This window comes from Manis pentadactyla, chromosome 2, assembly GCF_030020395.1.
Source record: "Manis pentadactyla isolate mManPen7 chromosome 2, mManPen7.hap1, whole genome shotgun sequence".
Classification (NCBI taxonomy): Eukaryota; Metazoa; Chordata; class Mammalia; order Pholidota; family Manidae; genus Manis; species Manis pentadactyla.
The window spans coordinates 191,465,661-191,479,119 of record NC_080020.1 but is presented as its reverse complement, the minus strand read 5'-3'; the positions used below and the strand labels follow the sequence as shown (position 1 = coordinate 191,479,119).

General features: G+C 35.0%; 1 protein-coding gene across 2 annotated transcripts in view; it reads right to left on the bottom strand.

Annotated features, from left to right (window-relative positions):
* The window catches only part of ASB3 (ankyrin repeat and SOCS box containing 3), a 118,955-nt gene that overhangs the window by 20,077 nt on the left and 85,419 nt on the right, over window positions 1-13,459 (bottom strand). For both annotated transcript variants that reach the window (XM_036925930.2, XM_057497212.1), the window contains exon 8: window positions 3,300-3,557. In XM_036925930.2, the coding sequence (XP_036781825.2) occupies window positions 3,300-3,557 (258 nt within the window). The remainder of the gene's footprint in view (window positions 1-3,299; window positions 3,558-13,459) is intronic.

Genomic DNA, 13,459 nt, shown 5'->3' with positions numbered 1-13,459 from the left:
CCAGGGGGTTAGTGCACCCAGTTTTCCCTGTAATTTCCAGCTGCTGTACTGTGACCTGGGTTGTTTCTGTCAAGCTGTTAAGTCCCTGTCCCTTTAAGACTTTCAAAAAGCCCCCGCTTTTCTTTGTCACAGGGGCATCAGCTTCGGCACCCACTCAGAGGTCTTGTTGCCCTGTTCCCCCAGTATCCAGGGCCCCCCGCCCACGCACTGTGTCTGTGCGCTGGTGGGGGTGGCTGGGGCTGGGTGTTCAGCAGTCCTGGGCTCCGTCTCCCTCCCGCTCTGCCTGCTCTTCTCCCGCCGGGAGCTGGGGGGAGGGGCGCTCGGGTCCCGCCGGGCCGGGGCTTGTATCTTACCCCTTTCACCAGACGCTGGGTTCTCGCTGGTGTAGCTGCAGTCTGGCCACTGTCCTGCGTCTTCTGGTCTCTCTTTTAGGGCTAGTTGTGTTTGTTGTATTTTCAAAAGTATATATGTTTTTGGGAGGAGATTCCCACTGTCCTACTCACACCGTCATGTTGGCTCCACCTCCACATATTGGAATTTTTATGAGAGAATTTTTCTTGAAACAGCTCTATGAATGTAAATTTAATCAAAGAAAGCAAAAGGCTTATCATATTCAGTTTAAACACTGGCTTTTATCCATTCAATAAAAGATCAGTGAACAAAAATTTGACCACGTTAAGCATTTTCATTGTTAAAGTGAAATTTTCCATTGTATTTTTCCTAATGAATATAAAGTGACTAAAGTTACTCCTTCCAAGTAAAATATATGCAGTAGGCATTCTCAGTTAAGAGGTGAAAGTTTTATAGTTTACTTCAAAATAATTTGTGGCTTACTGCTTAACTTTTCTATCCTAACACATCCAATAAATGTAGCACATATGCAGTGGCTTATTACCACAAAAATTCTCAAATGGCTGCTCACATGGAGAAGGGGCCTGATCAGAACTGGGGATGGGACAGTGTATTTTACAATAGCTTCTGGGAGAATAAAGTAAATAATTTCCTCTCCTCCCAGCAGTCTATGTAGCTGGCTGAGGAGGAAAGGAAATGAGACCATGCTTAATTTTTTTAACTGCATAGGTTCTTTCTAATTTAGGAGTAGGAAGGAACAAGAAGAGTTTGGCACAGATTCCCCTCTGCTCCCCAGTTAGGCAAGGGGTTAAGGTCCTAAAATTAGGTGATATAACTACCCTATCCCTGTGGACACATAGCACAGTGGTTAGAAAGACAGACCTGAGCCACACTACGGAGCCCAAGTCTCAGCTCTAGCACTAATTAGCTGTGTGAGCTTGGGCACATACATTAAACACTCTGTGCCTCAATTTCCTCCTCTGTAAAATAATTCTATCTAGCTACTGTATTTTACATTAAATGAGTTAACACATTAAAAGACTTAAAATAGTTCCTACTACAGTCAAGCAACATGCTGAATATAATAAACTAGAAACCAGAATGAGGCATGAAGGCTGAAAGTAATATGAAGTCAAGTTAGTAGCTTCAGTAGAGGCCTACAAGGAGTGTGACTGAGAAGAAAGTGGGTGCCTTGCAGACAAACACTAAGTGGGGTGAGAAGAATGGGAACACACTGTCAGGACAGTCTACAGCCCTGTGTTGGGATGGATTCACAGCAGCAGTCAGGGAGGGAAGCCTAGAGTGGTGAGGGACAACTGCTGCTAGCTGACAGAAGCCCAGCTGACAGAATTTACAACAATAAAATTCACTAAGTAAAATGGTAAGAGTACTTAAATAGCTTTGTTAATAGCTAGACACAGCATTCATTAGCGAGTGTTTATATCTCAGTAGGGTGTGTGTGTGTGTGTGTGTGCATGTATGTGTGTGCATGCGGGCATGTTAAGAGGCTTTGTTAAGGCAAACATACATAAACAAATAACTCAAAAACCAGCAGTTTCTCAATAAATTATCAATAATCTATATTTCATTAAACTATGTAAAAAATACAATGGATTTTTGTGAAAATTTACTGAAAAGGCATAGAGAAAACTGCAACACTGAGCATCTGACTGACAATCAGATGTGTTATGTGTTAATCAGCTGTGGGAGAAAGGAGTATATACAATCAGGGACTCAACCTATTATAAGCTATAAACAAACAAACAAACAAAAACTATTTAAAAAAGTAGAGATCAGAACGTGTACTTGAACTCTGCTTTTACTTCTATATTCCTCAAACCAGCTACCAGAAAGCAGCTTTTCCTTAGAAATCATATATTTGAAGCCTTCATATCAGAAAGGGATGACAGCCCTTGAGCATAAAACCTCTGATTAGTGAAAATTCCTGAATTCTATACAATAGCAGACATAATAAAAAGGTAGACACTGGAATCCCACCAAATAAAGACCTGTTCTTCACATACAGATGGAGAAGCCACCAGATGGAGGGAAGAATCCCAGAAATGCAAACTAAATTTACAAGTAGGGACGACATTTGCTTGCATGAACCCTAAGGAGGACGTCTTTTGAAAAGAAAACCTCAAATAATAAGATATCAAAGCACTTTTCTGCTGAAATACAAAATTTCATTGTTTTAGTGAATGGTAGTTTCTGAAGCACAAAAATGAAGCCTTCTAGATATTTCATTGAAATTTTGTAAAATACCCATGTTCTTAATTTTTCTGGAGATTTTAATTCTATTCTCTCATTTGATTTGAATTATCAGGGCAAAAGAGTTCTTTCACGGCTACAATTACTTTCTCAGCCCCAACTAGACACAAACAGGTTTTATGAAGGCTGGAGGCTGGTAGAAACAGTTTTCCTCTTCTTGCCCCCAAAAATCCTAAATCAACTTTAATATACAATCACTTGTAGGGGTTGCCCTCATTAAGAAACTACATGAAGTAAACATTATATACTCAGCTACTTCAGAAATTAGTATTTATTAAGGGAGACAAAGTTCAAGATGCTGTAGGGCAGAACTATTCAATCCAGTTATCTAAGGATGACAAAAATCTCCAAAGCAGCTACAACAATTCTGTCACAGGCATTTTAAGAGAAGCATGAGGATGGCCTAAGTAGAAGAATAGTCCCTCTCGGAAGAGTTCACAAGCATCCATCCCCTTTTACTCTTCCAGTTACCTCTGATCTTTTTTGTAGGACTCTATCCTTACATTAAGACTTGGTATTTGCATCCCATCCCCCAACTCCTTCGCACCCCCCCCAGCCATCATAGGCAAAAAAACATATACCCTCCTCCCAACACAGGGATGTCAAGAAATTGGAAGAAATTAAAGGCAGTATATTCACTCAAAAAGGGTAAGGTCCACTATGGTAGGATTTCTTACCAAGAACTGCATAGTAGATTCAGTGGGTCAAATCCAGCAAGTAAGAGAGATGGCAACCATTCCTTGTATTTTGTCTGTGCTTTAATTGCATGATTTATAAATTCAGGTATATGGCTCCACGGTGCCAATGGGCAACGTTTCTTCAAAAAGTAACGAAATAATGAAAACTTCTCATACTTCAGGCAGCATGACAAATGAAGTTCATTTAGCTGGGCTCCATATTTCAAAAGAATATTCACAATTCCAAAGAATTTGCAGCTCCACCACAAAAAAAAGAAAGAAATGTTAGATTTTTACATTAAAAAATATTTCTTATAAATAGTTAATAGTAATACAGATAGATGATAAGAATGGCAGATAGGATAGAGGATGGTCTAATGGATGAGACTAAGGGACTAGGAGAAAAGGACAGTTTGCTTTTTAATTTACATTCTCCTGCATATACATATGTATTTTCAACTATGTATAGGTAGTGCCCTAAGAATTTAAAACATTCATCTTAAATAAATAATCTTTAAAATTATAACAAACCCTTGGTATTTTGCACAATTAAGTATTGCTACTATAAATACTTGCCAAAAATAGTTAATAAGCAATTTGATCAGTCCCTAAAGACAGATGACTCATTCTAGGAATCACCCCAAGAAACCATCTCCTTTAGCAATAGCCTTAGTCAATTTCCCTCTTACTTTTAAATTCCTTATAGTAAAAATGATGACATACAAAAACTTTTGTATGAACAATAATTTAACTTCTACAACTTTATGTTTTTAAACTAATCTTTATCAAGTTCCTTTACAGAATAAAATTACATCATTTTACACTTATTAAATTGGTTTCCTTTTTTTAAAAAGTTATCATCCAATACTGGTAAGTTGAGGTTAAACTGATTAAGTATAACCCTTTTTTGAGAAGATTAATTTTAAGATGAAAAGAAGTATCATAGCAAAGTTATAAGGAGCACAGATTCTGGAGCCAGCCTGCATAGCCACTAAATAAGCTGTGTGACTCTGAGCAAATTACTTAGCCTTTCTGGCACACAGAACTAGCACTGCATAAATAAGTATTAGTAAAATAAAATGTAATAAAATACAGAAAATGTAAAGTACAATAAAATAAAAATAAAATGTAATGAACATAAATCTTGGGAATGCTGAACATTTACTTAATTTCTTTCTTTTTAAAGTCTGTTATACTATTATAGTTAACATACTGTGCAAATAGGATTTTTTTTATCTTTTGGATAGCACAAACTATGATACAGTCAAAAAACTACATTTATATAGTTATATGACCATTTAAAAGTCATTTATGGTATAATTTTAACTGTAATAAAACTCAGTAAACATGCATGTTCACTATGTAGATAACTGAAAGAAAATATACAAGAATAGAATTATTCTCCCCTTGAAAGTGCTATTAAGTGTAACCTGTTAGACTTAAACTATGGATTAAAAAGACATCTTTCATTAATCATAGTATTATACAGTCTAAATAAATAACATAAAAATTATAGATAAAACAAGTATAAAATGTTTAAATTATTGTCATGTGAGACCACCTACTTCCAAAGACTTAAGTTCTAGAACTTGAAATCATGGTTCTAAAGCAATTAAAATACTACATACATATAAGTAAAATATCACCTAACCCATATACATTTTTATAAATCTATATCATTTATTCCCCAATTTGTGCTTCTGTTCTTTAGTTAAAAGATTAAATAGCAGTCTCTTTACTTTTAATTATTTGCACAGCAATTAGAAAACAAAAATCTGTTAAGTCTAAAATTTCATTATAAAAATTATAACTTTGTTCCCTACCATCTTCCTATTTGTTCCTGGTGAGAAGTCCATCATTCATATTACTGTTCTTGAAAACAGCACTGTATTTTTTCCTCTGGCTCTTTTCAGACAGAGGAAAGCTGAGAGAATCTGTTGCCAGCAGTCCTGCACTACAAGAAATGCTAAAGGATATATATTTCTGCTGACGGTTCTAAACAGTTACCACCAATTTATTTCAAACATTTCAACTTCATTTAACTAGGCTCTCAATATTTTGCCTGCAGTTATTACTGCCTGATTCCACTATAGAACAGACAAGCTACACATGGATGGTTGAACATGTTCTAATAAATATGCAGGTAAATTGTGAGAAAAGCAAGACATTGCTCACTACAAATGTTATCAAGAACTTTGGCAGTTTTCAAGGCATGTGTATTTACAGGTGTAACTTTTTCTCTCAAGTGCTTTGAAACCATCAATAGCCTAACCAGAGCTACTTTAGCTCCTACCGACTTAGCTCTTAAAGAGGACAGACTATTACTACAGAACACAAAGGTAGATATGTGAGACCTAAATGCACCCTGCTAGATTAAGTGCTACCGAGAGGCTCTCTAGCCATTTTGTTTAGGAAAAAACTACAAAACTGACAGGCTTTCTTATTAAATTTCAGTACAGCCCCTAGACATGTGGCTCCTGCTAAAAAAAATTTAAGAGAAAGACCAAAAGACAAACCATCCAATACTGACTATGACAGGAACATGTGCATGTGTAATTCCCTAAAAGAACAAACTTCACTGAGTATTTATACTGTACCAGGCACTACATGAAATGTGTTACATGGAAAATTTGCCTCAATCCTTACAACAACCCTAAAATGTAAGTTCTATTATTATCTCCATTCCAGATGCAAACTGAAGTTTAATCATGGAGCCAGTAACTGGTAGAACTGGAATGATAATAGCAAACCAAAATCTAACAGTGAATGTGACACAGCAAATATCTGAATTCTCTATTACAATAACTGAACACTTCAAGAAATAGTCAAATTGAGGAATATCTTAAGGCTGACCTATCTTTTCCAAAACATGTTCCATGGAACACTAGTCTCTTTAGTGATCAATATGAAAACCATGCCCTCAGTTACACCTGTAAACACATATGACTTGAAAACTGCCAAAGTTCACCATAATGAAAATATTTGAGAAACCCTATACAGCATACATTGAGTCCAGAAAAGGGAAAAATACAAGCTAAACTTATTTTTAAACAGTATGCTAGTTACATTTTCAAACAGTATGCTCAAATGTTTTCTTCAACCTCCAGATACCTTTTAGAAAAAACATCTTTGAAATTAAAGCAATGGGTATTATCATTAATCTGAAAAAAAGCATAATAAAGAGTATAAAACTGCAAAAAGTCTAAAACACAGAAATAATAGTATACATACTATAAACATAAGGTCATCCTATGTTTCCAAACTTTTCAAACTTCTGCAGACTCATTCCCTCTTAGGAATTTACAAAACACCACCATAAGAAAAATTCTTAGAAGCCCTTTAGAAATGCCCTATTTAACATTGCTTAACTCTGTTTTCCAAACTTAATTATAGAACCCCTTTTATCACATGTAATATCACTAATAATCTATAGAATTACTATTCTATAAAACACACTTTGAAAACCCAGCTCTAAAATTCTCCTAATTATCACATTGCCTTGTGTGTTAGAAGAGACAAAAGCATACTCCTAAAACACATAGGAAACAGCCTGGTACTACATTAGAACACTTCCCAACAAAACTACCATTTATATGGCTAATAATAAACAGAAAATAAACTAGAGGATAAAACTCTGCCAGCATGCCCTGAGCTTCTGAGAAGGCTATTAAGAAGGTCTCAAATATAAGTGCAAACTTCCAGAAACACAAGCTACTTCAGTGATCTATATGACCTTGATTATTATGTCATTGAGCAACAAGAGACCATTGGGTTTAGATAATCTTTGGTTAAAATACAAATTACATGAGCATACGTAAGTACAGTTGACCCTTGAACACAGATTTGAACTGTGTGGATCCACTTATACACATTTTTCTTTTCAGTAAATATACTGGAAAATTTTTTGCAAATTTGCACCAATTAAAAATAAACATTTTTCTCTTTATTATAAGAATACAGTATATAATACATATACAAACTACCTGTTAATCAACTGTTTATATTATTGATAAGGCTTCCAGTCAAGAGCAGGCTATTAGTAGTGAAGTTTTTGGGGAGTCAGAAGTTATACATGGATTTACGACTGTGCAGGGGGTCAGCTTCCCTAACCCCCATGTTGTTCAAGGGTCAACTGCATTTCTCTTGACACTTAAACAAATTTTCTCTAGAGACCTGAGGAAGAATCAAAAAAACTCTTAAACTCTTAGAGGTTAAAAAGAAATAGTCCATCGTATTTTAACATAATATTAAGAACTGTGACACAATAAGAGACTACACATTATATAAACAGTGAAAATCATCAGATACTAAGAAAGTGGAGAGGTTAACAACTAAAAAAAGCAATGTCTAGGCCTTATTTTGGAGCCTGTGTATCTTCCATCATTCTGCTCTCTGAAGTTCAAAAATATGCATTAAAATGTCCAGGTAAAAATAGCACAACAAAAGGAAATTCAATATGTTAACAAGATATATTTTAAACAAATACAAATGGGCAAACATGTTGATCGTTTTATTTTCAATTAGCCAACAAAGATATCTAACCAACTGAATTGTCAAATTATCAAGGTGAATTATCAAATGCCATATCATAAGTTTTACTGAATGAAATTTACTGAATGTTTTCACCAGCTGAAAACAAAATGAAGACATTAGGTTGTGTCAGATGTACCCATGTATGACATGATGACAAGAATGGATACAATGCCTTCTATGAAACTAATGTGATAACCATGATCAATATCACCTAGAAAGCAGCCAAAATCAGGTCAGCTAAGCCATGATCTCTATAGTCATATATAAAAGGCATTAATATTTGTTCAAATTGTCCTAAAATTTCTTAGCTTCCCTTCTCTTTCCCCCTTTCCAGCTAAAGGAGTCTTTTTCTTGTATTTTCTCATTTGAGTTGAATTACTCAACTGTGCCCTTGAAAGACTGGCTTTCATAATACTGCCACTGTTCATATTTTAGCCCCCAAGGACACCTTCTATCATACCTCAGAGTGGTGAGTAGAGCTAAAGGTCACTGCTTCAATGGAAGCTCATTCTCTCAAAGGGATACCCAGCAAAATGTTTCAGAATACTAATTTTGAGCAAAAAGTTAAATCAGCTGAATAGAACAATAAAGGGAAAACTTAAAACTCAGAGCCGTTATTTATATTTACTCCTTTCATCATCTTTTGATATTAATTGTACTATTTGTAAAAGCAGATAAAAATTTACTAGAACATAACAAGCCAGTAGTGCAAGGGCCACAAATACTAAATTTCTAGATCTCAGAAAAATACCAGAAAATATACAAATAAGAAAACAAAAGTTTTTGACCCATTAACACCTAAAGTCAGTAAGTGTTGATTAAATATTTTTATACCAATCTTTTACCAAACTAACATTACTGCACCAAGACACTGTTGTTATAAAATAAAATCTCCAAACTTACACCACTAAACTTACCTATTACCAAACTCTGAAAATCTGAATATCTAACAATTTTGGAAAACGGAGTCTTCCAAGTTTCCTGGTACAATTATTATGACCAAAACTTAAATTCCTATTAATAATCGGTAAATATTCATAGGAAATTCATACATTGTTTCATTAAAAAGCAATAGCACACAACAGTTACTTTTGCATGAAAATTATATGCAATTAGTTGTTTTTAAATGGTAATTCTAATTAATTCTGAGGTATGCAAAACTAGAGAATTCAAATTTTAAAATGAATACATATTGAAAGAAATAAAAAATTAACAAATATTTCTATTTTGATTTTTTTCCCTAGACACTTGGCTATACTACCCTCTTGATATAGAACAACAAAGCCTACCAGGAAGAGGACAATTTTCTTGATGGATCAGCAAAGTGTTACACAGAGTCCCAAAATAATCAAATGATTTTTGCATTACATGTAATTGATATTGCTTTCTAGATAAATGGAAGATGGCAGGGAAAAGAAAATTAACCTTGATATTTTCCTACTATAGGCCAAAAATTGTGCAATGTACTATACTTAAGACAACTCCTTAATATATCAGACGAAATGTGAGCACATGTGATTATAATGCTACAATCTTTTAGATTTAGTCCTTTGGGAAAGGTTTCCCCTCCAATTAAATTCCCCACAACACTATGGGTAATAATGGCAAAGATGTATCATATTTAAGTCTATGGCCATGCATCACAGGCACATGAAAATTCAATTAGAAAGACTAGAGGAATGTGCCTTCATAAAACAGGCATTTGTTGTTTAGGCTCTTTATCTGTTGGTTAACAATACCTTCCAATGACTTTTCTTACCAAAAGCCTACCTTACTAATAAAGAATACATTTGGTCCAATTATAAATTCCCATGTGGAAGAAAAGAGCTGGTAAGCCCTTTTAATGCCCCCAAACCAAATTTCAATTATGTTCTATAGGGCCACTTTGTAGAGCAAAATTTCCAAGAGTAACAAAACACAAAGCTTAACTCATACCTGTAACCAAGGACCACTATATACCACACTGCTGCTGCTTTGTTTGTAGTTTTCAGCAGTCTGATTACTTTTGAGCATGCTTTTCTTTGGCTTTACCTTGTATTAATTAGCTTACTGAACTTTCTAAATCTATAATGTATGTATTCATCCAAGTTGGGAAGTTTTGGGCCATTATTAGTCTATAATTTTTCTGCACCTGCACCAATCTCTCCTCTCCTTCTGGATTCTAATGACATGAATGAAACCTGTTGATATTGTCCCTCAGGGTCCTGAAGCTCTGTTCTTTTTTTTTTACCCCCCAATCTTTTTTCTCTCTGTTCTTCTGTTTAAATAATTTCTATTGGTCTATCTCCAAGTTAAATGTCTCTTTCTTCTGTCAATTCCATTCTGTTATGGAACCCATGAAGTAGATTTTTTTATTTCAGATATTTTTCAGTTACTAAATTTCGTCTTGTTTCTTTTTTATAGCTTTTCTCAGCTGAGGATTTCTACCTCTCCATTTATTTCAAGTGTGTATGACTCATAAAGTAGAGTTGTAACAGCTGCTTTCAATATTTGGTATTTCCAAAATCTGCATTTTCTCAGGGTTGACACCTGTTAATTATATTTTCCTTTGGGAACTAGTCATATATTACTGGTTCTTGACTTTTCATTTTAGACTATATGCTAGTTATTGTGAATGGTAATGTATAGACTCTGGGACCTATTATAATTCTTTGAGGAATACTGATCTTTGTTTTTCTGTTTATTTTAGCAGGTATATAACTTAGCTAATTTCAGATTACAATTTCTGTTTCACCTCCTATAGACAGTGGTTCCAATGTCAGTTAGTTCTCAAAGTCTTTGCTATGTCACTTTTGGTCTAGTCTCATTAAATGTGCCACTAAGGGGTTTATTCAGTTATAATTCAAATCTTGTTTTTGACAATTTGTGTTTGTCCTGTGCATTCAAAGCATTCAGCTCAGGACATATGCAGATTCAAACTCAGATTTAGGGGATCCCCTTTTTTAGCTCTCTCTTCTCTAGGATTCCCCACACACTCAACCCCACAAGGTTCTATGTACCTGATTCCTCAGGTTGGAAAACATTAATTTTAAGATGTTTCAGGGTCAAAGTGGCACTGTATAATACAGTTTAATTAAAACTGTACTTTTCAGATGAAGAAGCATGAGCTTAACTATTGTGAACAGAAAGGCAGAAAAAACATTCCTCCAAAAGGTAAGATGAAGGCCAAAAAAAACTATTGTCATATTAGACACAGATACATAAAATCCATCCAAAATCATGTTCCAATCTAACAAAAAAAAAAGTTCATCTCTGACCTAATAGTTCAACAGGTGACAAACAACTAGTCATCAATGCAGACTTACTGAAGGTAAAGGATAAGTATTTAAAAGACAAAATTTTGGGAGTAAACGATGAACTTCTAGGAAACCACAAAAGTTATGCATAGATACTCAGATTAACCAAACCCAAAAATATTCAGACTACATTATATTAAACTCAGAATGAATAAAATGAATTACTATTTTACACAGCAAATGTTAAAAGAAATGGTAGAGACTGAACAATTTTGTAAATAAGATCTTGATAGATATTTAAATAATATCATATATAGCAATCCATAATAGTGAACTCAAGAAAGCCAATGAAATCCGAGGTATGCCAGTACCCTTTTATGTATCATTAAAAACAACAGCATCTACCTGCACAATTTTTTCCATTATTGGATGGACCACAGATATTACTCAATGTGACTTTTCTTACACATAGCCTTATTCTTACTGTCTATTTTAAAAGTTTAGGAGTTTTATGGATAAGTACTGGACAGAAGCTGATAAAGCAGCAGTAATTCTTCATTTACAGGCACACCTCATTTTATTGTGTTTCACAGATACTGCATTTTTTTACAAATTGTATGTTTGTAATAACTCCATATCCAGGAAGTCTATCAGTTCAATTTTCTAACAGCATTTACTTCAAGTCTCCTTATCACATTTTGATAATTCTCACAATATTTCAAGCTTTTTCATTATCATCGTATTTGTTATAATGATCTGTGATCAGTGATCTTTGATATTATTATTACAATTATTCTGAGGTACAACAAATACCACCCATAAAAGACAACAAACTTACTAATAAGTGCTGTGAGTATTCTTAGCCAGCTGTTCCCCCATCTCTCTCCCCCTCCTTAGGCCTCCCTATTCCCTGAGACACAAAAAAATTGAAATTAGGCCAATTAATAGCACTACAATGGCCTCTATTTGTTCAAATGAAAGTAAGAGTTGCCTGTCTCTCACTTTAAATCAAAAGCTAGAAATGATTAAACTTAGTGAGGAAGGCATGTCAAAAGTTGAGAGAGGCTTGAAAGCTAGGCCTCTTGCACCAGTTAGCCAAGTTGTGAATGCAAAGCAAAGTTCTTGAAGGAAATTAAAAGTGCTATTCCAGTTAACACCTGAATGAAAAGAAAGTGCAACAGCCTTATTGCTGATATGGAGGAAGTTTCAGTGGTCTTGATAGAAGATCAAACTGACCATAACATTCCTTAAAGCCAAAACCTCATCTGGAACAAGGCCCAAACTCTCTTCAATTCCATGAAGGTTGAGAGAGGTAAGGGAGGGGCAGAAGAAAAGTTTGAAGCTAGTAGAGGTTGGTTCATATGGTTTCCAGAAAGAAGTTGTCTCCAACACATATAAGTGCAGGTGAAGCAGCAAGTGCTGATGTAGAAGCTGTAACAAGCTATCCAGAAGATCTAGCTAAGATAATTAACGAAGGTGACTACACTAAACTACAGATTTTCAATGTAGACAAAACAGCCTTAGATTGGAAAAAGATGCCATCTAGGACTTCCATAGCTAGAAAGGCAAAGTCACGGCCTGGCTTCAAGCTTCAAAGGGCAAGATGACTGACTCTCTTGTTAAGGGCTAATGCAGCTTATGACTTTTAGTTGAAGCCAATACTCACTGAACATTCCAAAAATCATAGGGTCCTTAAGAATTATGCTAAATCTATTCTGCTTATACTCTAGAAATGGAAGAACAAAGCCTGGACGACAGCATATCTGTTCACAACATGGTTTGCTGCATATTTTAAGCCCACCATTGTGACCAGTGCTCTGAAAAAAAAAAATCACTTTCAAAATATTACTGCCCATTGACAATGCACCTGGTCACCCGAGAGATCTGATGGAGATGTATGAGATTAATGCTGCTTTCATGCCAGCTAATAACATCCAGTCTTCAGCCGATAGACCAAGAAGTCATTCTGACTTTCAAATCTTATGATTAGGAATACATTTCATCAGACTAAAGCTGCCATAGATAGTTATTCTTCTCACACATTTGGGCAAAGTTAATGGAAAACCTGGAGAGGACTCAAGATGTCATTAACAACATTCATGATTCATAAGAAGAGGTCGATATATCAACATGAACAGGAGTTTGGAAGAAGTTGATTCCAACCCTCATGGATGACTCTGAGGGGTTCAAGACTTCAGTAGAAGAAGTAATTGAAGATGTGGTAGAAATAGCAAGAAATAATAAATAGTATTAGCAATGGAACCTGAATATATAACTGAATTGCTGCAATCTTATGATACAATTTATACAGATAAGCGATTGCTTCTTACGGATGAGCAAAGAAAGTGGTTCATTGAGATGGAATCTACTCCTGGTGAAGATGCTGTGAAG